At 39.0% G+C, this 26,579-nt stretch overlaps 1 protein-coding gene and 1 non-coding gene across 8 annotated transcripts in view; one reads left to right on the top strand and one right to left on the bottom strand.

Annotated features, from left to right (window-relative positions):
* Positions 1-26,579, bottom strand: part of PIP5K1B (phosphatidylinositol-4-phosphate 5-kinase type 1 beta) — a 306,204-nt gene that overhangs the window by 71,837 nt on the left and 207,788 nt on the right. For all 7 annotated transcript variants that reach the window (XM_050761235.1, XM_050761241.1, XM_050761234.1 and 4 more), the window contains 5 exons: positions 21,936-22,147; positions 20,138-20,221; positions 19,971-20,019; positions 16,299-16,383; positions 4,404-4,559 (listed from right to left, as the gene is read on the bottom strand). In XM_050761235.1, the coding sequence (XP_050617192.1) occupies positions 4,404-4,559; positions 16,299-16,383; positions 19,971-20,019; positions 20,138-20,221; positions 21,936-22,147 (586 nt within the window). The remainder of the gene's footprint in view (positions 1-4,403; positions 4,560-16,298; positions 16,384-19,970; positions 20,020-20,137; positions 20,222-21,935; positions 22,148-26,579) is intronic.
* On the top strand, positions 3,452-3,558 carry LOC126938220 (U6 spliceosomal RNA). Its single transcript, XR_007720031.1, has one exon. It is a non-coding gene; the product is annotated as a U6 spliceosomal RNA (small nuclear RNA).

The raw sequence follows: 26,579 nt of genomic DNA, 5'->3' as shown, positions 1-26,579 counted from the left end.
GTGCCCAAAGTAATTTATAGATTCAATGCTATGCCCATCAAGCTACCACTGACTTTCTTCACAAAAGTGGAAAAAACTACTTTAAACTTCATATGGAACCAAAAAAGAGCCTACATAGCCAAGAAAATCCTGGGCAAAAAGAACAAAGCTGGAGGCGTCACACTACCTGACTTCAAACTATACTACAAGGCTACAGTAACCAAAACAGCATGGTACTGGTACCAAAACAGATATATAGACCAATGGAACAGAACAGAGGCCTCAGAAACAACACCACATGTCTACAACCATCTGATCTTTGACAAACCTGACACAAGCAATGGAGAAAAGATTTCCTGTTTAATAAATGGTGTTGGGAAAACTGGTTAGCCATATGCAGAAAACTGAAACTGGACTCCTTCCTTACAACTTATACGAAAATTAACTCAAGATGGATTGATCAAAGACTTAAACGTAAGACCTAGGACCATAAAAATCCTAGAAGAAAACCTGGGCAATACCATTCAGGACATAGGCATGGGCAAAGACTTCATGACTAAAACACCAAAAGCAATGGCAGCAAAAGCCAAAATTGACAAATGGAATCTATTTAAACTAAAGAGCTTCTGCACAGCAAAAGAAACAATCATCAGAGTGAATAGGCAACCTACAGAATGGGAGAAAATGTTTGCAATCTATCCATCTGACAAAGAGCTAATATCCAGAAGCTACAAAGAACTTAAAAAGATTTACAAGAAAAAAAAAAACCCATCAAAAAGTGGGCAAAGAATATGAACAGACACTTCTCAAAAGAAGACATTTACACAGCCAACAGACATATGAAAAAATACTCATCATCACTAGTCATTAGAGAAATGCAAATCAAACCCACAATGAGATACCATCTCACACCAGTTAGAATGGTGATCATTAAAAAGTCAGGAAACAACAGATGCTGGAGAGGATGTGGAGAAACAGGGATGCTTTTACACTGTTGGTGGCAGCGTAAACTAGTTCAACCATTGTGGAAGTGTGGCGACTCCTCAAGGATCTAGAACTAGAAATACCATTTGGCCCAGTAATCCTATTACTGGGTATATACTGAAAGGATTATAAATCATTCTACTATAAAGACACATGCACATGTATGTTTACTGCAACACTATTCACAATAGCAAAGACTTGGAATCAACCCAAATGTCCATCAATAATAGACTGAATAAATAAAATGTGGCACATATACACCATGGAATACTATGCAGCCATAAAAAAGGATGAGCTCACGTCCTTTGTAGGGACATGGATGAAGCTGGAAACGATCATTCTGAGCAAACTATCAGAAGAATAGAAAACCAAACACTGCATGTTCTCATTCATAAGTGGGAGCTGAACAATGAGAACACATGGACATAGGGAGGGGAACATCACATACCTGGGCCTGTCAAGGGGTGGGACAGCATTAGGAGTAATACCTAATGTAGGTGACGGGTTGGTGGGTGCAGCAAAGCACCATGGCACGTGTATACCTCTGTAACAAAACTGCACATTCTACACATGTACCCCAGAACTTAAAGTATGATAATAAAAAAAAAATAAATAAAAAGCTTATTTCTGAGAGAAAAAAAAAAACAAAAAAACTCAGTCTTGCTGACACCTTCATTTCAGCTTTTGAGACCCTGAGCAGAGAACCTGTGTAAGTTGTACCCAGTCTTCTGACTTACAGAACCATCGGCTACTAACTGGGTATTATTTTAAGCTGCTAAGTTTGTGGTAATTTGTTACATGGCAATAGAAAATATAATCTGAACATACTGAGAATGGCAGAAAACAAACTTAAAAACTAGAGGGAAATTCAGTGATGACTTGGTGCAGGGGGAAGTTCCCCAAGTACAGAGCATTATTTAGAGACTAAACATTGTGCATGAAGAGGATAGCAAAGATAAACTCATTTTATAACATTATGTTACGTTTTCAAAGAATATGCTCAATAGGATTTTCTTTGACCTTCAGAGACCTTTGAAGGTGTTGTGTCTCTAAATTTGAAGCAATGAGTCAAATACTTCATTTGAAAAAAATACAACATACGCCCTACTTCCCATGTTTCCAGCCTTTCTAGATGCTGTGTGGTGTATTTATTATATATTTACCTTTTTTTTTTTTTTCCAAATTAACAACTGGATCCATTGCTTTAACTTTAGAGGTCACATTGAGCATACTACTTGAAAGCTTAACTAATATAATTTTAAAATACGTTTATCCTATTTCCCAGACTACAGACACCTGCGGTTTTGCATGTGCTATCAGAAAATCAGGTAGTCTAGGGAGGGAGATGCCAGTGCCAGGGAGCTTAGGAGAAACGGGTGAATGTCTACCAGGAATTGGAGACATCAGTTCAGAGAGGATCAAGGGCACCTCTGTAACTCTCTTGCCGAAATCACTAACTCCGGGTAAAAGTTGGTTTATGGGAAGATGAGAAAGAAAGAAACCAAACATAGCACGTATGGATAAGTGCTGCTGAAGAAGGAATAGAAATAACACCGCATCCTAAAGACACTGAGGAAGAGAAAACCCCTAGAGGAGGTCTTCACTCCTGTAGAAAGTAAAAGACATTTTCAGGAAATGCTGAGATTCTCCAAAGATAGAAAATCTAAAATGTCATTCTCCCATATTTGATTAGAAGGGAAAAAATAAATGATTAACTTGGCAGATAGAGAAAAGTATTTGATAAAATTCAGTACTCATTCCTGATTAAAAAAAAAAAAAAAACTTTCAGCAAAGTAGGAATAAAAAAAGGAACTTCCTTGGCTTGATTATGGGTATCAAATACAGCAAACTTCTTTTTCAATAGTGAAACATTAGAAGCATTCCCTTTAAAATCAGGACAAGGCAAGGCTGTCTACAATCACTGTTTCTATTCATCATTGTACCAGAAGTCCTAGCCAGCAAGTTAGAAAGAAAAAAAGACAAAAAGGATGTGAAGTCCATACAATAGCAACAAATGGCCAGAAAACTCAATTCTTAAAAAACGTACTATTTTTAAAAATCCAGAAAAAAAATCTATATCAATATCTCTGCATTTATCCAAGAAATAAATCTAACAAAAGGTATATGTACAAGCCACACAAGAAAAATATTATAAAACTTTATTTAAATTCATTAAAGCAGCCGGGCGCGGTGGCTCAAGCCTGTAATCCCAGCACTTTGGGAGGCCGAGACGGGCGGATCACGAGGTCAGGAGATTGAGACCATCCTGGCTAACACGGTGAAACCCCGTCTCTACTAAAAAATACAAAAAACGAGCCGGGCGAGGTGGCAGGCGCCTGTAGTCCCAGCTACTCGGGAGGCTGAGGCAGGAGAATGGTGTAAACCCAGGAGGCGGAGCTTGCAGTGAGCTGAGATCCGGCCACTGCACTCCAGCCTGGGCAACAGAGCGAGACTCCATCTCAAAAAAAAAAAAAAAAAATTCATTAAAGCACTCACTTTGGCAGCACATATACTAAAATTGTAACGATACAGAGAAGATTAGTATGGCCCCTGTGCAAGGATGACATGCAAATTCATGAAACGTTCCATATTTTTCCTTTCTGCCTCTTTTCTTTCCTTCTCTTGGTACCTGCTCATGGTTATGAAGCTTTCAAAGTAAAGAACATGTAGTACCTCCCGAGTATTACCAGTGGGTACCCCAAAAAAAAAATCATTAAAGAAACCTAAATGAAGAGACAACTTGTTGTTCCATTGCATGTATGTGTGTGCATGTGTACCTGTGCATGTGTGTATGTGTACCTGCACAGAATAAGGTCTAGAAGTAAAAGCAACAAAATGTTAGTATTTGTTACCATCATGTAATGAAAGTAGACATTTTTCTTTTTGAATTAGTATTGTCTAATTTTTATCATAAACCATAAATTGTATTTTTTATGTGGTAGTTAAAACTTGCATGAACCGCATCTTACTGTAGCTATCCTATTTATTTATTTATTTATTTATTTATTTATTTATTTATTTGAGACAGAGTCTCGCTCTGTCGCCCAGGCTGGAGTGCAGTGGTGCAATCTCAGTTCACTGCAGCCTTTGCCTCCCGGGTTCAAGTGATTCTCATGCCTCAGTTTCCTGAGTAGTTAGAATTACAGGCGCCCACTACCATGCCTGGCTAATTTTTTTGTATTTTTAGTAGAGACAGCGTTTCGCCACGTTGGCCAGGCTGGTTTCGCACTCCTGACCTCAAGTGATCTGCCTGACTCGGCCTCCCAAAGTGCTGGGATTACAGGCGTGAGCCACTACGCCTGGCCACTGTAGCTATCCTTTAAAAACTTAATAGATTTTATTTCTTAGAACAGGTATTTTTAAATTTTTCTTCTGCAAATTTACTTGTATAAATAAATCACAAGAACTTTTGTCTTTTTAAAAAAGTTACACATCTTTACCTTCTTCATCAAGGCTGCTAAAACTTTGTCCTTCGGTCAGCAAATCTCGCTTCTCATCCTTCCATTCCTGGCTAATTGAGGATACGATCTCCTGTGAAGTCGCCTTTAAGGCGGCGATGGAATTGCACCGTTTCTTAGAAGGTGAGGCCTTCAAAGCTAGACAGAAAGGAAAAGGACAAATACAGATATTTATTGTAAAATCACATTAATATTTTATTTAAAAGTGAATATTTTATTATTTATTAACATTTTAGTTATTATTTGAGTAGAAGAGGCTTATTTTATACATATGGAAAGGGAGATGAAATTGTTTCATCTGATGAATATGACAAATTGGCTATTTGTCTAAATGACTTGACTTAAATCAGAATATCCTAGAGCAAATTAAGAGTTAAAATTTATCTCGGCTGGGAGCGGTGGCTCACGCCTGTAATCCCAGCACTTTGGGAGGCGGAGGCGGGCGGATCACGAGGTCGGGAGATAGAGACCATCGTGGCTAATACCGTGAAACCCCGTCTCTACTAACAATACAAAAAAGAATTAGCCGGGCGTGGTGGCGGGCGCCTGTATTCCCAGCTACTTGGGAGGCTGAGGCAGGAGAATGACGTGAACCCGGGAGGCGGAGCTTGCAGTAAGCCAAGATCGTGCCACTGCACTCCAGCCTGGGCGACAGAGCAAGACTCCGTCTCAAAAAAAAAAAAAAAAAAAAAAAAAAAAAAAAAAATTTCGCTCCAGATTTTGAAATAAAGTCTTACTTGAGGTAAAATTCAAATGTTTTACTGCTGAAGAATAATTTTCCCCCCTCCAAACAATGTTTTTCTAGTGCTGGAAGGAGGATGGGTGAGTTGATAAGCACAGATGGTAAAGTATAGAGAATTCTCACGACCCTGGTTTTATTAACTTGGGACTGGGGATTTCTAAACATGCCAATGTTTAATCTTATACTCATGTTGCCCAATTTAGCCAAGTTACTTCTGGTTGTTTTTTTCTTTCTGTGACTTTCCACTGACATTTCCTACCCTTTAGGTCTTTTCTAGGTCATGGTTTTATGTCAGACGTATAATTCACTTCCAATCTTTGTCTAAACAGCAGTCTACAACTTCAGAAGTGTGTTGGGAACCTGAACTAATGAAAATGTACTTCACCATCAATCATGCTTGCTGAAGCCTGGGACTTCATGGAGGACACGTCCATGGAAGTTGCTTAAGTGGCAGCTGGGCCATCCTTATTTACATTCACTCTTTGCTGCAGTAATTCTTCTTGGCTTAATACTGCTAGAGAATTTCCTTGGAGGGAGGGGGAGAGGGAAGTTGAGGCCTGTTTATGCTTTTCCCTGAATATGTTTTTGGCAGTGTTTCTCTTCCTTTAGAGGTTTGCATAAAGGGGTAGTCTGATAGTAAATGTATTAGAGTAATTCTGTTGAGCCTTGGGAATCTCAAAGCTTAGATTACACAGCTCATCTGGGGCCTTCCCAGAGCCTGCTTGCAAGAACTTAATTGGAGAAGGACTTTGGGACACACAAATGAGGGAAGAATGGAGGGCAATCTCTCCACTTAAAGAGAAGGGAAGGTTTATTTGTCCCTCGAGCAGTCTTAGAATCATAATAATATCATCATCCTAATAAATAACATTTGTGGAGGGCTTTAGAGTCTGGAAGCCAACATTCACATTGCATATCTCAAATCATCCACATGTATGAGGAAGAGGAAGGCCTTTTTTTAGGTCCAGAAACTGAGAATGGAAAGATTGTGGCTTGCCCAAGGTCACAGAACTAGCAAGCATGAACCTCAGGTGTCTTTCTTTTCTTCTTAAGTTGCTTTCTAGGTGGTTCATTTTCTAGCTCTTTAGTATTCTGTTTTCTGGTTAAACTGAGGGGAAAAAAAGATAAACCTTGAATTTGTTTTTCTTTGAGAGGAAGAAATTTTTGAATGTTTAAAAAATAAGTCATGTTTATCTTAATTCTCCACTCTCTCAAATAGTGGTCACACTTGTTTTACGAGAAGCTATTATTATCACACTGGCCTCTGCCTTAACATTCTATCTGCTAACTTTTATTTATTTTATTTTACTTTATTTTTCTTTAAGTTCTAGGGTACATGTGCTGAATGTGCAGGTTTGTTACATAGGTATACATGTGCCATGGTGGCTTGCTGCACCCATCAACCTATCATCTCTGCTAACTTTTATAGACCTTTAATAAACTCCTGTCTTTCAATATAGTATTTTAAAACAACTTCTTTTTTTTTTTTTTTTTTTTTTTTTTTTTTGAGATGGAGTTTTGCTCTTGTTGCCCAGACTGGAGTGCAATGGTGCAATCTCGGCTCACCGCAACCTCCACCTCCCGGGTTCAAATGATTCTCCTGCCTCAGCCTCCCAAGTAGCTGGGATTACAGGCATGCACCATCACGCCCGGCTAATTTTGTATTTTTAGTAGAGACGGGGTTTCTCCATGTTGGTCAGGCTGGTCTCGAACTCACGACCTCAGGTGATCTGCCTGCCTTGGCCTCCCAAAGTGCCAGGATTACATGCATGAGCCACTGTGCCTGGCTGTATTTTAAAACTTCTAAATCAGAGGATCTCAGATGTGGGTTGGAAACCACTAGGGAGTCTCGGAGACCCTTTCAGAAGATCTATGATGTTAAAATTATTTTCATCATCATCATAAGACATTATTTGCCTTTTTCACTTTCATTCTCTCACATGTGTAGAGTTTTCTAAATGTTACATGACTGTGATGTCACCACATATTGAATTCAGAAGCAGATGTGCGACTCCAACTTATCTTCTATTAAGCCAGACATTAAGGATTAAAAAAAAAAGGTAAAACAATTCCACTTTTCTCACTAAATTATTTGTAGAAAATATAATTATTTTTTGTAATTATTTGTTAAAAATTGATATTAACATGCAATTTTTTTCTTAACTGGTAAGAATTAATAAATATTTTAAACTTTTCTCAATTTTAATTTCTAATATGTGAAATATAGGCTATCACCCACATAAAAGCTCTTTGGTATCCTCATAATTTTTAAGGGTGTAAGGTTGCCCTGAGACCAAAAGGTTTGAAAACTGCTTTTCTACATCATAGTTCTTAGGTCAGTGTTATTTCTCTAAACGAAGAAACAGCTATGATCAAAAGGTTTTTGGCAGTACCAAGGAAATGTGATCAGGGTGAGAGCCGTGTAATGAGGAAAAGATACTCAGGAGACCTATACTCATGGCATTTCATGGAGTGAGGGCCAAAAGCCTGGAAAAAGAAGTAACCCTTTGTTCTTTATCAGCATCACATATAATGAGGAGCAGAGAAGACCGGAAAACAAACCTCTGCCAAGACCACATAGCACCACAACAAAGAGTTCACTTTTGTCTCAAGTGGTGAGTTTCTTCCTTAAAGGAATGATCTCACTCAGCAGACAAGAGCTTGGATTTTGCAGAAATTCAGTTCTCAGGATCTCTTTTGATTGGGTAACCTTGAGAGCTGGTTTGGGTGGCTGGGTGCTTCCTTTTGTGTGACAGAAACACGTGAATTTGTCTTTGGCTCAACCATGGCTGGCAGTAGGTATCCTGTGCCCATTTCCAGCCTTGCATTCTGCCACTCGACTACCTCTATGTTCACTTTTCAGCTCACCCTTCTGCCATATTGGAACCTACCATATTCATTCTGCCCTTAGGCCTTTGCACATGCTGTTCTTTCTCCTTGAGATGCCCTTCCTGTCTCTCTTCTTAATGAACTCTGGGTTACATTTTCAGGATTTAGTTGAAATATCTTTTTATCTGTGAGCTCTCTTTTGGAAGAATTGGTCTTTTTTTTCTCTTATTTCTCTCCATGTACCCATAGTAGCATATTCGGAAATATTAGCAACTGTTTCATTATAGATCTGTCACATGTTTCAATCTCTGGCTCAAAACAGACTATTAAATTATTGAGGGAGGAACTAATCAATATTTAAAAAGCTTTCTATATAATCAGTGCTTTGTGTGGTGCTAGATACATAATAGGTGCATGAGTGTTTGTTGCATGAATGCATTATTGTTCTGAAATCTTAGAACAGTTTATTTTCTTTAACAAATTAATTTAACTCTTATATTCTATGCAGAAAACTAAGCTTTAGTACTTTAGACGAATTATCCGTATGGAGAATTTCAGTGAAGTTTCAACATAATGGTGACTAGTATTTCCAGGAAATATTATAGGATTTTGTAGACATTATTACACTGGCAGAATGACTCACTTGTGGGTGGGATGTAGGGATTTAAAAAGGTTAAAAAACACTGACTTCATAAAAGAAACTTGAAGACCAGGTACTACTTTCTTGGTGGGAGGGGAGTATGCCTCTAGGCATGAAGGGCTTTGAATTAACCATGGTTGATGAAACATCTTAAAGTTGTGTTTTAAAGTGTCTACTTTTCTAATAATTTAACTTCCCTTTGAAATGGTGGTATTAGATAAAAATTCCATTCATTCATTGCATTATTCATCAAATAACGATTGAGTGCCTACTGTGTGCCAGGAAATCTGCAAAGTAAAAGTTAAGGACTTTGTGCACCAGGGAATCCATGGACGTTTATTTCCTTTAGCATTATTATTATTAGCATGGAAGGGTTTTAACAGAAATCAGCAAGAGCACATTTATATTTTAAACTGATTCCTCTAGCTGTGGTGTGTGTGGGGAAATTGGATTGAATGGGTACATGATGGGAGGCAAAGAGACCTGTTTGGGGCCACAACTTTATGCAAAAAAAATAAAATAAAATAAAACCTGTAAACCAAAAAAACACAGTGGCTGAATCAGGAGAGGTACTGTGAGAGAAGGGCTGCACTCCTGATACTGCAGAGTGAGGACTGATAGGTGTTGCCGAGTGACTGCACGTGGGTGGTAAGCAGAAGGAAGGGGTCAAAGGATGATGCCAGCGTTCTGGCTGGATAACTGGGCAGATTGTGGTGGCCTTCCATAGGACGTCGACCCAGGTAGAGAGGCAGACTCTGGGGTGGTAAGCAGCTAAATTCAATTTTGGGCATGCTGAGCTTGTGGAATCCAGTGGATGCTTAAGTTCGGGGAGTGGACAGGCAAGGGGAATTGCTAGAAGAGTGGGGAGTAAGTTGCAAGTACACAGATGGTAACTGAACCCTTGGGAGAATGGGGAATTACCCAAAGTGTTGTATAAGAAGAGACCAAGTCAGAGCCTGGACCCTGAGGAACAACCACAATAAGAGTAAGCAGGGATGAAAAGGTTCCAAAGGATACCAAGGAGGAGAAGAGAGGCTGGAAGGCAACCAGGGAAGTCCTGAGTTACGAAAGACAAGTGAAGAGAGTATTTCACAGAGAACTGATATCAGTGGTCTCAAATGCTGGAGAGTTTTAAGAAGACTGAAAGTGGCTGGGTGCGGTGGCTCACACCTGTAATCCCAGCAATTTGGGAGGCCAAGGTGGGTGGATCACTTGAGGTCAGGAGGTCGAGACCAGCCTGGCCAACATGGCAAAACCCTGTCTCAACTTAAAATACAAAAATCAGCTGGGCATAGTGGCACATGCCAGTGGTCCCAGCTACTCAGGAGGCTGAGGCAGGAGAATCACTTGAACCTGGGTGGCAGAGGCTGCAGTGAGCTGAGATCGTGCCACTGCACCCCAGCCTGGGCAACAGAGAGAGACTCCACCTCAAAAAAAAAAGACTGAAAGTTGTTCAATGGCTTAAGCAATGATTGTTGATTACCTCAAAAAGAACATTTTGAGAGAGTGGTGGGATCAAAAGCCACTGGAGAACACTGAATAGTGACAAGAGATAAAAAAGTGAGACACCAAGTACATCCAACTCTCATCTCCAATAGGGTGATGGTAAAGGAGGAAAAAATATACCAGGAACTGGAGAGAGATAGAGTGTTGAGGAGCCTTGTTTCTATGATATAAGAGAATGAGCAGATGGAAGGATGAGCTGTGGAGCCAGAAGAGGGAGTGAATGGTTAAAATTACCCTGTAGCGGGGATCTGTCCTGGACCTTAAGGAGAAGATCGGACCCAGTATACATGTCATGGTATCTTCATACATTCAACAAATAAAAATAACAATATGTGCACCCTCCAAACCCACACCCCTTCACTAAGTTCTGGGGATACAGCAGTCGGCTTACAATTTTTTTTTTTTTTTTTTTGAGACGAAGTCTTGCTGTGTCACCCAGGTTGGAGTGTAGTGGCACAATCTCGGCTCACTGCAACCTTTGCCTCCCGGGTTCAAGTGATTCTCCTGCCTCAGCCTTCCCAGTAGCTGGGATTACAGGCACCCATCACCACGCCTGGCTAATTTTTGTATTTTTAGTAGAGACGGGGTTTCACCATGTTGGTCAGGCTGGTCTCGAACTCCTGACCTCGTGATCTGCCCACCTTGGCCTCCCAAAGTCTTGGGATTACAGGCATGAGCCACTGCGCCCAGCTAGTTTACATTTAAATAAAGGAGATAGGCATTAAGTAAAACCTATAGCATAGGACCTAAAGTACAGGTCATTATAGGTCATGATAAATGTTAGAAAACATAAAGCAAGGAAAGCAGATAGGAATCGCCTTTCCCACTGTAGCAGGACTATAAGCATTATCATTACTATCTACGCAATAAACAAAAGTGATGAAGTACTTGACTGTGCTTTGAAGTGAAATATCTTATTCAGTAAGTGGTATTTAGGACAACAGTTAACTACCTGGGAAAAAACAAGGTTAGATCTCCCTCACTTCATACACCAAAATGAACACAACCTAGATTAAAGAAAAAAAAAAAAACCATAAAAAACAATCTATAAAAGGTAAAAGAAAAATATGGGTGAACATGTATCTGATTCTTCAATGGTGAAGTCCTTTGTAAGCATAAGACTTAAATAAAAAGAATCCCACATTTATGGGATGTAAGATATAAGATGACAACTCTCCCCAAATTTAACACAATCTTTATCAAACTACCAGCTACGCTTTCCCCCCCAGAAATTAACAAACATTATAAAATTCAGAGGGACATACAAGGACCCAGAATAGCCAAAACAGTCTGAAAAAGAGTAGTAGAAGGACTCACACTTCTTGATCATGAAACTTAACAATACAAACGAGAAGTAATCAGGATAGTATGGTACTGGTATGAGGGTAGGCATATTGATCAATAGAACAGATGCAAGAGTCAATAAGTAAACCCGTATACTTGTGGTCAATTGACTTTCTTTTCTTTTTTTTTTTTTTTGGTCTGGTTTATGTTTTCTCATGATGATTTTCAATAAGAGTGCCAAGATAATTCAACCGGGGGAAGGAACAGGCTTTTCAACAAATGGTGGGGAAACAACTGGCTATCCACATGCAAAAGAATGAAGATAGATTCTACCTCCTATCATATACAAAAAAATTAAATCAGAATGAATCACAAACCTAAATGTAAGAGCTAAAACTATAACACTCTTCAAAGAAAACATGAGAGTAAATCTTCATGACCTTGGGTTAGGCAATGCTTTCTTAGATCACACCAAAAGCAGCAGCAACAAGAGGAAAAAAATTGGACATCAAAATTAAAAAATGCTGTGCTTCAAAAGACACTATCAAAAAAGTAAAAAGACAACCCACAGAATGGAAGAAAATGTTTGCAAATCATATATCTGATAACGGACTTGTTTCCGGAATATACAAAGAACTCTTACAACTCAATAATAAAAAGACAACTCAACTAAAAATGGACAAAGGGTTTGAGTAAGCATTTCTCCAAAGAAGATATAAATTGCCAATAAGCACATACAAGGTGTTTAATATCATCAGTCATTAGAGAAATGTAAATCAAAACCACAGTGAGATACTAGTTCATACCTACCAGGATGGCCAAAAGAAAAAAAGGCAATAACATGTCAGTGAGGATGCAGAGAAACTGGAACCTGTATACGTTGCTGGTGGGATTGTAAAATGATGCAGCTGCTTTGGAAAAGAGTTGACAGTTCCTTAAAATGTTATCAGAGAGTTACCATCTGACCCAGCAATTCCACTTCTAGGTATATATTCAGAAGAAATGAAAATATATGCCCGTACAAAACCTTGTCCATGAATGTTCGTAACAGCATTATTCATAATAGCCAAAATGGAAACATACCAAATATCCATCAACTGATGAATAAACAAACTATGGTATATCAATATAACGGAATACTCTGCAATAAAAAGAATAATTACTGATACATGCTACGATGCTACAGATAAATCTCAAAAATATTCTGTTAAGTGCAAAAAGCCAAACAGAAAAGTTCACATTATATGATTTATATGAAATGCCAGAATAGGCAAAACCATAGAGACAGAAAGTAAATCAGTAGTTGCCAGGGGCTGGGAAGAGGACGGAATGGGGAGTGACTGCTAATGGGTATGTGGTTTCTTTTTGGGGTAATGAAAATTTTCTAAAATTAGAAAATCGCCGGGCATGGTGGCTCATGCCTATAATCCGAGCACTTTGGGAGGCTGAGGCGGGTGGATTACCTGAGGTCAGCAGTTCAAGACCAGCATGGCCAACATGGTGAAACCCCATCTCTACTAAAAATACAAAAATTAGCTGGGTGTGCTGGCTCACGCCTGTAATCCCAGCTATTTGGGAGGCTAAGAAAGGAGAATCACTTGAACCCAGGAGGCAGAGGTTGCAGTTAGCCAAGATTGCACCACTGCACTCCAACCTGAGCAACAGACTGAAACTCCATCTCAAAATAAATAAATTAATTAATTTTAAAAATTAGAAAACGGTGATGATTGCATAACTTTGTGAATAAATCAAGAATCGTAAGCCTGTATGCTTTAAAAGGGTGAAGCGTACACATCTTAATTCTATCTCAATAAAGCTATTATTAAAAAATAGATAATAAAATCAAAAATCAAAATGGGAAAATGTCAATAGATTTGATTACCTATGAGTTAAAAAACTTGTTCCATTAAAAACCTGATACATTCTCCAAACTGGAAAAATCTGTGACACATGCCATATTTTATGAAATTGAAGATGCCATTGATCGTACCATTAATTTATATGCCCCTAAGAAAGAAAAACCTCCTAAGGTGGGGAGTCTCCTAAGGGAGGCTCACCAAAGCTGGAACATTAAAGGGCTGCATCCTCCAAAATGCACCGGGGGTTGCAGTGAAACCCATGTTTTTCCAATCTTGGCACAGGGCTAAGAAAGGTGAAAAAATCTTTCTTAAAAATTGGAACCACAGCAGGGCGCAGTGGCTTAAGCCTGTAATCCCAGTACTTTGGGAGGCTGAGGTGGGTGGGTCGCTTCAGGCTAGGAGTTCAAGACAGCCTGGCCAACATGACAAAACCCATCTTTACTAAAAGCAAAAACCAGCTGGGCGTGGTGGTGCATGCTTGTAATCCCAGCTACTCGGGAGGCTGTGGCAGAAGAATCGCTTGAACCCGGGAGACAGAGGTCGCAGCGAGCCAAAATCGTACCACTGCAGTCCGGCCTGGGTGATAGAGTGAGACCCTGTCTCAAAAAAACAAAACAAAACAAAACAAAACAAGGAACCACAAGCTGGTATTCATGTAAGCTTGCAGTCTCAATAAACACTATCTTATAGTCTATTCTAGGCCAAAGAAACCTTGGGCAAATAATTTATGGTGATGTCAATTTGACAGCAATTTTAAGATACCATTGGGAGAGTCAAATGTGGAAGAAAGTTTCCCTTAGAGTGAAATAAGGTTAAAAAAGGGGTTAGTATCTTTAACACATGGAATTGATATTAATAATTTGGAAAAAAAAAACCACCCAATATAAATGGTCAAATGTTACAAAGCTCAATTCTCAAAGGAACTACAAATGGCTAATAAATATGAATAAGGGTTGAACCTTACCAGTACTTAAGAAATGCAAAATAAATCAATCAGATAACATTTTTTACTTATCAGAGTGGCATAATTTAAAACCACAGTGCTGGCTGGTAAAATACAGGCTCTCATGGGAGCCTTCTGTGGCACAATCTCTCTGTGCAGTTACATGCATTTTATTACCCTAGTACCCCTTTCTTGGAATCCATTCTACAGAAATAATCCTAAATTTGGACACAACATTTGTCTGAAATTATGTTCATAAACTAGTAAGAAATAGAAAAAGGAGAAACAATGTAAATGCCCAATACTGAAAGAATGATTAAATAGATTCCGGCAAAAAAAAATAGATTATATCACACTCATATAATTTTAATGTGTTGCAATTTCAAATGGTGCCCTGTAGAATATACAATGATATGGAAAATATAACATTATAAACTATACGTGTTACAATGCTATGTGAAAAAAGAGTACTATACCTAAAATTGTGTACCATTATGCTATCATTTTAATGTAAATACACAAAGCATAGAAATAAAGATTGGTAGAAAGTACATCAAAATATTAGCAGTGGATATCTCTGGGTTGTGGCATTTCAAGAATTTTCATTTTTTTTCATCTTCTTGTATTTTCCAAAATTTTTACATTGCAAGTATTTGACTTTCATTAATTAAAAAATCTCCAATAAATATTACCAGGAAAATTCATCTTATTTAAATATAAAACATGAACATTCTATTTTTTCAGTTGTGTGTGGCTAAATTATCATGTTTTAGTTTATGAAATTGGATCACAGAATAGCAAAATGATAAAACAACTATATATAGGGTTATTTTCTCCTTTCACATGTCTTAAAAACTTCCCACAGATACGATATATTAATTGTAGAAAATTTAATAAATATCAATATAAAGGAAAATAAAAGCCCACATACTCCCTTGATCTGGAATAAGCATTGTTAGCTTTGGGTTTAGTTTCCTCTTCTGTTTCTAGTTACTCAAGGTTTAAAGTTAGGGTATTGATTTGATATTTTTCTTTTTTCTTTCTTTCTTTTTTTTTTTTTGATATGCAGTCTTACTCTGGTGCCCAGGCTGGAATAGAGTGGCATGATCTTGGCTCACTGCAACCTCTGCCTCCTGGGTTCAAGCAAGTCTCTTGCCTCACCCTCCTAAGTAGTTAGGATTACAGGTGCACGCCACCACACCTGGCTAATTTTTGTATTTTTAGTAGAGACAGGGTTTCGCCATGTTGGCCAGGTTGGTCTTGAACCCCTGACCTCAAGTAATCTGCCCACCTCAGCCTCCCAAAGTGCTAGGATTACCGCGCCCGGCCTCCTTTTTTTTTTTTTAAGGTAAGAGTTTACAGCTATAAATTTTCCTCTGAGCAATGCCTTCACAGCATCCCATAAATTTTTGGTAGGTTTGTTTTCATTTTCATTCATCTCTGAGGTTTTTCTAATTTCCTTGTAATTTCTTCTTTAACTCATTGGTAGTTTAAGAGTGTGTAGTTTAATTTTCAAATACTTGTCAAGTTTTCAGTTTTCACTGTTTATTGATTCATTCCATTGTGATCAGAAAAGATACTTTGTATGATTTCAATCATTTAAAATTTATTGAGACTTGTTTTGTGGCCTAACATATGATCTATCCTGGAGAATGTCCCATGAGAATAACTGCTGTTTTGTATATTCCATTAGAATTCTGCTGTGCATTTAAGGTATACACACTGATAACTACATATAAGGTGAATACATCTATATTTAACAAACTAAATGTGCTGCTAACACATCTTTTTTATTGGTTGCATACTATTCCATTATTTGACTGTATCATAACATATTCAACCGATATATTATATGGTTGGACATTTAGATAGCTTCTAAATTTTTTCACCACTAAACAGGACTCTAATGATTAGGACATCAATAAACACCAGACTGGGTTACTTAACCATAATTACTAAGTGATAACTGCTGCAGCGAGAGAAATGCGTTAGTTCTTCCAATAAAGATTTTGCAAAGATACATAATGAAATTAGCTGCTAAAAGTAAAAAAAAAAAATTTCATAAGAATCTTACCTTGAATTTTCTTGAAAACTCTGGAATTCATGAACTTTAGAAATCTGTCTGCATAAAAGCTTGGTCTATGAACGGAAACAGTGTCCTGAAAAGACAAAAAAACAGGATCACAGGGTCACCTCTTAGTGCTCATCTCAAGTCAGAAGAGAGATCTATGCAGTTGGTTCTCTGTTAGCCAACATTCTTAACCAAAGGTGGCCCAGAGATAGAGAACAGGAATGCCCTGTGTCCCCCGGGGCCCAGGAGTCTGGGGCTGAGGGAGGAGGGCATAGACTCAATTGGAACAAAGATTCTAGACACTGAAGACCAAACCGAGCAGGGGAGAGTCAGCAAAAAAACTGTGCTACATCAGTCAAAACAGCTGTCCTCATTCACAACATTGTGTCCCGGGAGAAGTTTTTAATTTCTTTTTTTACATACAGGCAATCAGTGCATCAAGTGTCATCTGGAATGAAGGGTAACTCCCTTAATCATGAACAAAAATTGGGGGCATAAACAAAACTATCCTAATGTAAGAGTGACATTGACGTTTAAGCTAAAAAATAGTTCTAGTCTCATCTCCCAATAACAAGGTGAGGAGATGCTAGGAGGATTCCTAGGAGACAAGGCTAACAGATGACTCCTTTGCCCTGAATTATCTGCTGATTGTGTAGAGTTGAATTGAATTAAACTGTTAACTCCATTCTTCTCTCATGCTTGGCAGGAGTCTTTAGGGCTGAAGGGTCATTTGATTACAAATTCAGGAAAGGGGGTGGATGAAGGGAAAGGGGATGGATGCAGGAGCTGATTTTCTATGTTTATTTAGTAATCATTTATCCAAATCATGTATCTAAGCTGTACACTTGCAGACATAGTAAATTTGCTTCTATAATGCTTCATTTTGAATTCAGGTTTATGGACTCCAATAGAGAAATTTCTTTTTTTTTTTTTTTTTTTTTTTTGAGACACTCTTGCTCTGTTGCCAGGCTGGAGTGCAGTGGCGGATCTCGGCTCACTGCAACCTCCTGCCTCCCGGGTTCAAGTGATTCTCTTGTGTCAGCATCATGAGTAGCTGGGATTACAGGCACCCACCACCGCACCCGGCTAGTTTTTGTATTTTTAGTAGAGAGGTTTTGACCATGTTGGCCAGGCTGGTCTCAAACTCCTGACCTCAAGTGATCTGCCCTCCTCGGTCTCCCAAAATGCTGAGATTACAGGCGTGAGCCACTGCGTCTGGCCCTGCTACATCTTTTAAAATGTACTCTTTCTGGCCTGAAGTGGACACATTCTTCCAACAAGGCAGTAATTTAGAAATATCAGTAGAAGGCAAGAGCCTAAGGGGTATCCATAGAGGATCAAGGTTCAGCCCTTGCCTATAAAGAGAAGTTACATAGAGAAGTTACATTGTTGTTCCCTTTGGAATGAATAAACACTGTTTAAGTAAGAGCCATGTCTGAAGAAACAAAAATAAGTTCGTGATATATACAGCACAGAAATTTTCATTAAAAAAATGAAAAACAAATGATAGGTTGGTTTGTTTGTTTGTTTATTTATTTATTTATTTAGAGCTGTAGTCTTGCTCTGTCGCCCAGGCTGGAGTGCAGTAGCACAATCTTGGCTCATTGCAACATCTGCCTCCTGGGTTCAAGCGATTCTCCTGCCTCAGCCTCCTGAGTAGCTGGGATTACAGGCATGTGCCACCACGCCCGGCTAATTTTTTATTTTTAGTAGAGACAGGGTTTCGTCATGTTGGCCAGGCTGGTCTCGAACTCCTGACCTCAAGTGATCCGTCCGCCTTGGTCTCCCTGCAATGTGTTCAGTTTTAAATAGACAAAGGTGGGGGAAGCTTAGAAGCACCTGGTCAGTACAAGACTAGACGATTCAGATCCATCTGGTAACAGGAAACTGAAACGGTCTCAGAAAACAGAAGGGGAATGGAATGAGGGTATTCACTCTTTCCCCTTCAATGTTCAAGGTACTATGTATGCAGTCCCTTCCTTTCTCAGCTTGAAGGAAACCTAAAATTAACCTACCATATTGACCTTCTTTCATAGGAGGAATTTTTTATTTGAGTAAGATCGAGGTTAATTCTTTTTTTTTTAATTAAAATTTTTCTTTTAGAGACAGGGTCTCACTATATTCAAGACTGGACTTGAACTCCTGGGCTCAAGCGATCATCCTTCCCCAGTGTCTTGAGTAGCCAGGACTACCAGCACATGCCCCTACACCCAGCTTAGAGGTTACTTCTTGGAAATAAATGTGTGAACCTGCTGTTTAAAAGTGCATTCTGACTGCAGTCAGTCCTTAGCCAGTGGACAAAATGTAGATCTTTCATGCTGAAAGGTTATTAACAGTCTTCCACAGAACTGAGAAATTATGTGTTCCTTTCCAAAAAAGAAGAAGAATATCATCTATAATTTATTCTCTTTCAAAAGAAAGTATCTGCTAACATCTTAAGAGGAAATGTGTGACCAAATCCTTGACAAAAATATTTTTTGGAATTGCCACTTCAAGTTATTAACTTAGGCCAATAAATGTTGTTAGTAGCAGGAAGTAGAAATCTAATGTCTAGATGGAACTCTGTGTGTGTGTGTGTGTGTGTGTGAGAGAGAGAGACAGTGAGAGAGAGAGAGAGACAGAGACAGAGACAGAGACAGAGACAGAGACAGAATGTGAGAAAGGAGAGAGAAAGATGGGAGAAACTGCTCTTTGATAACTGATGTTTTTCTTCAGTTACATCAATTAAGACATTCTCAGCTTACACCTGCAATCCCTGCACTTTGGGAGGCCAAGGCAGGTGGATCACCTGAGGTCAAGAGTCCAAGACCAGCCTGGTCAACATGGTGAAACCCTGACTCTACTAAAAATACAAAAATTTGCCAGGCGTGGTGGCACACGCCTGTAGACCCAGCTACTCAGGAGGCTGAGGCAGGAGAATTGCTTGACCCCGGGAGGTGGAGGTTGCAGCAAGCCGAGATCGCACCACTGCACTCCAGCCTGGGTGACAGAGCAAGACTCCATCTCAAAAAAAAAATAATAATAATAATAATAATTAAAAAAAAGACATCCTCAGGCAGCTAGCATGTATAAATGTTGATGCAGAAACACATACCAATTAAAAAGTTTTCACTTTCTGTGTCTGTATTTGTTAGGCATTGTGTTGAACACTGAAATGCATTATTTTGTCCCATGCTCACACCAGGCAGGTGTCATTACCATCCCCCTGGTATAGGTGATAAACAAGGGTAAGAGGCCACATAACCAGCACTGTGCCTGGTCACATGGCTAGTTCAGCAGTGAATGCAGAGTTCAAATCCAGGCTGTCCACCATCAGAGTCAGGGCTCACATTTACCGTAGCTTGGTTGTGTGAGAACTTCATTTCAACTGCCCTCCTAATCATCCCTACAGAAAAAGACCCTCTCAAAGTTAGGTCCTTTGGATTTCACACAGACACAGATATCATTTTGTTTTTCTGGCCGCTAGGCTGGATGTCATATATTTGAATAGTTATTCAAATTTATGTTGTCTTTATTCTCAAATTTGAACTGATCTACTAGCCTAAGATTCTGAGTTTATAAAGACCGTTGTTTCATTTCCTCTTAGAGTGTAGCAACACAGTTTTCTGCACATACTCTGAAGTCTCTGAGAAAGCAGAAATATATACAGTGTAATAAGGAAAATAGGTCACTTACCCCATCATAAACAAGAGCTTTCCAGGAATGTTCTAACTTCTTCATTAACCTAAACATCCATGGAAAAATTAAAAAGAGAATGTAACATCACTCTCATTTGGTGATTTTTCAGAAGCTTTTGTAGATTGATTTTGAAATAATAAAAGACTACTCCTCAAACTTCTTACCTATACGATTGTAGAATGTCAATAATGCCCATAAATAAAAGTAGCTTTTCTCCCCTATGGCTTTTAGCTGGAATGCCTCCCATTCTGTTGATAGAGCAAAAGAGAAAATATTTGATTACATATTATAAGAATAGAAAGTTAAAAAATCATTTCTAATAAATAGACTGAAAATAAAAATAGACCGTTTTTAAGAATTCTGGGCTATCTCCCACTTATCTTTTTTTTGTTTGTTCTTTTCTTTTTGTTTTTTGGGCATCAGTTAAGGTCATCCTGGGAATCCAGAATGATGTATTAATACTTCCCTACAAAGGAGAATAATATGATAACTGCTAACTCTGAAGAGCTGGATGGGAAGAATTCAATTTAAAACTTGTTCCTACTTTAAACTATGAGCAAGAATTTTTAGACCATTATAAAATATTCCTTTTAAAAAATGCAATACCTTTTTTTCTGATCAAAAGAGTAATGTATATTTACTTTAAAAAATAAAATACAGAAAAACACAAAGGAAAAATATAATTAAACAGTTATTCCTAGGATGCAAAGATAACTACTATTAACATCCGGTACACTTTTCTAGTATATATGTGTGTGTGTGTGTGTATTAGTCGAGAAGGGGTATTATTTATTACATTTTTTACTTGCTAAATGATAAACATTTCCTTATATTCAATGCTAATGTGGTTTTTAATAGCCTTATTGTATTTCACTGATACAGGATAATTTAACTGATTATTGGACATTTAGATTGATTTGCAAGAAATAACTTTTCAAAAGATTTAATATGTGTTAATGTCCTTTACAAAAGTGAAACATGCCCATGGTTTAGTCACTGTTGGAGAATTCTAGAAGGCAGGCATTTATGGCCGTGGAAAATGATTTCTTTCTTCCAGTCTCCTTGCTCAGCTAGTACGCATACCTGATGCAGTCTACCATTTCAATAACTTACTTTGGTTGCAATTGTTTCTGCTAGTCAATATGCACTTTATACATGCAAATTAATCCTGTAGTTACTATCACATCTGGCTGAGAGAGACCACATCTGCCAGGGTGCAAGACTAGAACAACAGAATCCCCTTAGGCAGATAAAAAGCTCTGAATTGCAAACATCATTCTCATTGTGTATTTGCTTAAAACATCTTTATTCAGGCTGGGCTCAGTGGCTCATACCTATAATCGCAGAACTTTGGGAAGCCAAGGCAGGTGAATCACATGAGGCCAAGAGTGTGAGACCAGCCTGGGCAACATGGTGAAACTCCATCTCTACTAAAAATACAAAAATTAGCCAGATGTAGTGGTGCATGTTTGTAATTCCAGTTACTTTGGAGGCTGAGGCAGGAGAATTGCTTGAACCTGGGAGGTGGAGGTTGCAGTGGACTGAGATGGCACCACTGCCCCCAAGGCTGGGTGACAGAGGGAGACTCTGTCTCAAAAAAATAAAAAAATAAACAATAAAACATGTTTATTCAAATTCAAAGTTTATTCTTTCCTCTTGCAGTGAATGTTTTGAATATGTAGTTAACGGGGACAAAAACATTTTCAGCCATTGTTTAAAAAAAAAAAAATGGAGCCATTTTAAAAAAGAAACCAAGTGGATGAAGGAGTAATAACTGGAGGAACTGCCACTCATCTAGTTATCTTTAAATGAATAGAAATGGAGACCAGTTTAACCCATTTTAGCACCAAGTAGAAATTAGTTCCTGGAGTCCCACCCTAAGGTGAATGTGACTGTCTATAATTACCCAGTGACGTGGGCTACCACAATCAAGAGGGTGGGTGGGTGTGTGGCTATACTTACGTGTCTGGGTTCTCTGTGATGATCCCATCTCCAGATTTCCCTGGACCCTGGATAGATTCCATGGCTGTTGAGTAGAGAACTTTCTGCATCCCAGGCCGCTTAGCATCAGGCACATTTTGTGAGGTCTCCTCCTCTTTCTCTTTGAGGGAATGGTCCAGGAAATGAATTCCCAACAGAAGGCTATAGTCCATGATCTTGAAGCTTTCCAGCACCTGAATGAGAAAAAGAACCAGGAAGCCAGTCAACCCAAAGGCCTGTTCATCTCATCTACTCATTATCAGAGAGCTCTAGATATATAGACACACAGCTCCTGTTATTCCTCCCAGGGGGGTGGCTGAGAGATGAAGAATCAAAATAAAATCACTTGAGGTTATTATTAGGCCACATGCAGGAAGGATTATCATAATGGCTCCAAGATGGGAATTTTATGCAAATCTGAAACAAGCACATGTTTTCTCAACCCTCCATAAAGGTTTTGCTAATAGCACGGATTGAGTGCTTTCCATGTGTCAGTGTTACAAAGCTTATTTGCATTCAATCTTCTCAACAACTCAATAAGCTAGGTAATACTATTATCTCTGTTTTACAAATGAAAAACTGGAGGCACAGAGAGACAAGGTAATCTGCTCAATATCACACAGCACGTAAGTGACAGAGACCCAAGCAGTCAACTCCAGAGTCCACACTCTTAAGCAGTAAAGCAGAGAAACCAACAACCAATAGTTTCTACAAGCTTGTATCTTTCTCAGCATGAAGACACAGCTAGAATGTGTCTTTGTCTGAATTCTGTTCTCATAATCTTAAACTTGTTGGAAGTTAGTGGTTTTCTTCTCAAAACCTTTTTCTTTTCTTTTTTTTTTTTTTTTGAGACAGAGTCTCGCCCTGTCGCCCAGGCTAGAATGCACTGCTCACTGCAACCTTCGCCTCCTGGGTTTAAACGATTCTCCTGCCTCAGCCTCCCGAGTAGCTGGGACTACAGGTGCCCGCCACCGTGCCCAGATACTTTTTGTATTTTTGGTAGAGATAGGGTTTCGCCATGTTGGCCAGGCTGGTCTTGAACTCATGACCCCGTGATCTGCCTGCCTCAGCCTCCCACAGTGCTGAGATTACAGGTGTGAGCCACCGCACCCGGCCCTCAAAGTGCGTCTTTCGAAGGTGCCGTTCAGTTTCCTGTCGCAAGTCCTTTAAAAACATATAATCTCAACAAAGCATAGTACTTCATGTTTAATTATCCACTCAGCAGACAGTAGGGAGGCAAGGGAATTAAAAATAGTTGGATGCAGCCAGACAAAAGAGATGGCAATGCTCCGAAAAGAAAATGACAGGAGACAAGGTCTAGGTCCGAGTCTGTTGAGATGGCTTCAGGGTATAGGTGGGGCTTTGACACTCAGGACCTTTTCAGTGTTCAGGAAGAATGCCTGCAAACGGGGTGTTTTCCTCTATGATAAAGTTCTTTTTCTACTAGTTTGTATGACTCTCCCCTACAACAGACTTCTTAATACCTGGTATTTCTCACACAGACAACCCTGGTTGTCAGAACAGCTGTCTCTGAACCAACATGAGAAGCTGTTCCTATACTTTAGCTAGGAAACACCTTGAAGGATCATAGCCTATAGATCATTGTTGAGGGATAAAATAATCCAGAATTTCTTATGCTTCTTGTTCTTGCTCAGCCCAACTGCCTTTTGATATTTATAGGAAAGAGGGGATCAGGCCTGAAGATTCAGTTACCTGTGGCTGCCACTTCATGGATGCCACCTGAGAAAAGGCTTTGTGAACTATGGCATGTGGCCTTCGAAAAATATGGTTATTCTGCATTACAGGCATCTTTGCCATCAATGAGAACTGAGAGTGCGCTGCAAATGAGTATCGATTATTCCAGAGGGTTCACGCTTCTTCTCTCAAAAAGTCAAGTTCAGAAGGGAGTCAGGCAGGAGCTGAGAGTAGAATCTTATCACTTAAGAGGGGTGGGCTGTGGGATTTTCTAACCCAAGTGATCTAAGAGTGGCCTGATAACAATGTGGAACCAGCCTTCCTAATCGAAGGAGGAGTGATGTCAAGATTGGAGGAGGAAGGGAGGGGTGATGGGAAATGCTTCTTACCACCGATCCAATGCTTGAGTACCAGACCCTTTGGTTGGTTCTCTATGGAGGTGTATCAGTGCCTCACTGCACCATACGGTAGCACAGACCATGGGAGAGAGAAAGACTGTTTTACATCAGGAGCACTGAGGGCCAGACTCTTAAAAGAAAACACTAACAGATGTTGGATGCTTTCTTGGCAGACAGAAGTAAGTGGTAGAAGGGCCTTAACCTTTCTAATTCTCAATCATACTGAAATGATGGCTTGGGAACAGTACCCACCCAGACAGCTTCAACAACTCTTCACAATGAATGACCATCTGCAGATGCTAATTTCCCTACTCATATTTATCAGTGCTAGTGCTTCCTTTCTCAGAGAGACTTGGATAAGGACATGGGGGATAGGCAATGAAGAGCATGGACTCTATGACCTTAGGCAGGTCACATCATCTCCTTGTGTCTCAGTTTCTTCATCTGTAAAATGCTGACAATATTACCTATCATATAGGGTGCTTGTAAAAGTTAAATGTGGCAATGCAAGTCAAGTGCTTAGAAAAGTCCCCACCATAAAGTGTTTAATTAATTGCTAGCTCTTATCACTATGATTATTATTCACGGTAACTTATCCCTCACACTCGCTCAAGAGACAACAGGTGTGAGCTTGAAGTAAACATTCCTAGAATTACACTTCTGAAAACAAATGTCACTAAATTAGCCAACAAAAATAGAACTGTATTGCTGGTCTGCTTACCAGTGTCATTTTGGCAAATCCCAATTCCTTTAGAAGCTCTGGGTTTGTGGATACCAAGGAGTATGGCCTGGATGGCTGACAACACAGGAATTTTCAATTGGCAAAAACACAGTCTTGTGCCCTGCACAGCCCAAAGCACCCATTTGTCAATGTTTCCTCCAAAGCAGTAAGCTGGCTTCAAAAGCACGTTGTAATAAGACTCTGACAATACTGTGGATGCTCCTAACAGGCACCCAGAATCATTTATTCAAGTTAGGAGTGGTCAAGCTTAAAAGCATTCCTGACACCATGATTTTCCTCTGCAGAGTATCCATGAATTAATTCTGCTTGTTAAAAAGCTTTTTTTTTTTTTTAAAAAAAATGTTTTTCTTATATTGTCATGCAGTATTCAACCTCTGAAAAGCATTTTCCTCAGCAAAGCATCCATAAATTGTTAAGAAGTTTTTTAAAAAAATGAAATACTTTTTCTTATATTTTTCTTGCAATATTCAACCTGAACCATATGTTTTGTACTTGCAGTCTTTTTCCCTGCCCATGAACAGGCCTAAGAGAACTGGGCAATTTTATAGGTGAGACAAAGTCAGGCTGTGTCATCTAACCTGAAGTATTGGATAAAGTAAGACACTATTCTGATGCTGTAAGGGGCCCTTTTTTTTTTTTTTTTTTTTTTTAAAGAATAAATTCCAAGAGAGAATTAACTTTTGAAAAAGTGATAAAAAATATTAAAAAGAGCTTCATCTCCTCTGTGCTCTTCTACTGGATTGCCAGCATCTGGAAAGGGGGCTGAGTCGTCCTTGTGAGGCCAAGACCCCTACTTTCAGAGTGGAAGGCTTAAAAAAAAATTCTATCCCCGTATGTGGAAAGCTCACCATTGCAGTTAGAGTTTGGGTTAGGAAAAATCACCATTGATTAAGAAATCTTAAGGAACAAAAAGAGAAAGGTATATGCATATATCTTAAAACAAATTAAAAGGCTTCTGTAATGAGAACTTCTGGGAACAGATTTTAGTCACGATTTTTAAGATTTGCATCAATTAGGAACAAAATAGTTCCGTTACTCATATCATCCTAGTCCTTTAATTAAAAGAATTGATAAATCTGCCAACAACTTAACATGTGTGAGCTTTAAGAGTGAGCGACATTCTGCAACATGACAGACACCAGTTGGTCCAGTTCATCATTCAGGTGCACATTTCCAGAATGTCTGGCTGACCTTGCTGTTGCTGGTGGATCTTGTACCTGTGCATTTGCTATTCAAAACTCAGGTTAAAATGCAAATACAGGTGCCTTTCCATCTAGCTCTGGCAGGACTTTACTTCCCCACTTGTTAAAAAAAGGAAACAGGAATGATTCACAGAACTATTTAAAACTGAAAAAGCAAGTTGGAATACTGCAAGGCTTTTTATTGCCAAAGTCAGATTCTTTCTTCCTCCTCGCTCAAGGACTAATTTAAGTCAATAACAACACTGGAATGTAGTAAAAAAGTCAATGTCAAAGTCAATGTCAAAGCAGCTGCTAGAGTACCCTGAAGACATGATCAAAAACTACCTGTTCCTGAAATAAGAGCATATTCCTCAGGTTTTCATGGCTGGTGATACATGAGTGCTCTTGTAACTTCTGTAGATTTGGGGACCTAATGGGGAAATATCCTAACTCAGAATCATAGGCATTGCCATCCTCTCTTTATGACTAAAGACTACAAAGAGCAGCTGGTCCTCCTTTTGCTTTTGCATCTTTAATACCACACTCCTTAGCCCACTAAACTATCTTCTGTCCTGTTGCTAGCAGGAGCTGGTGTGGCTGCAGGGTGGTT

This window comes from Macaca thibetana, chromosome 15 (assembly GCF_024542745.1).
Source record: "Macaca thibetana thibetana isolate TM-01 chromosome 15, ASM2454274v1, whole genome shotgun sequence".
Taxonomy (NCBI): Eukaryota; Metazoa; Chordata; class Mammalia; order Primates; family Cercopithecidae; genus Macaca; species Macaca thibetana.
The sequence above is the reverse complement of the archived record's forward strand: the minus strand, read 5'-3'. Positions and strand labels throughout refer to the sequence as shown.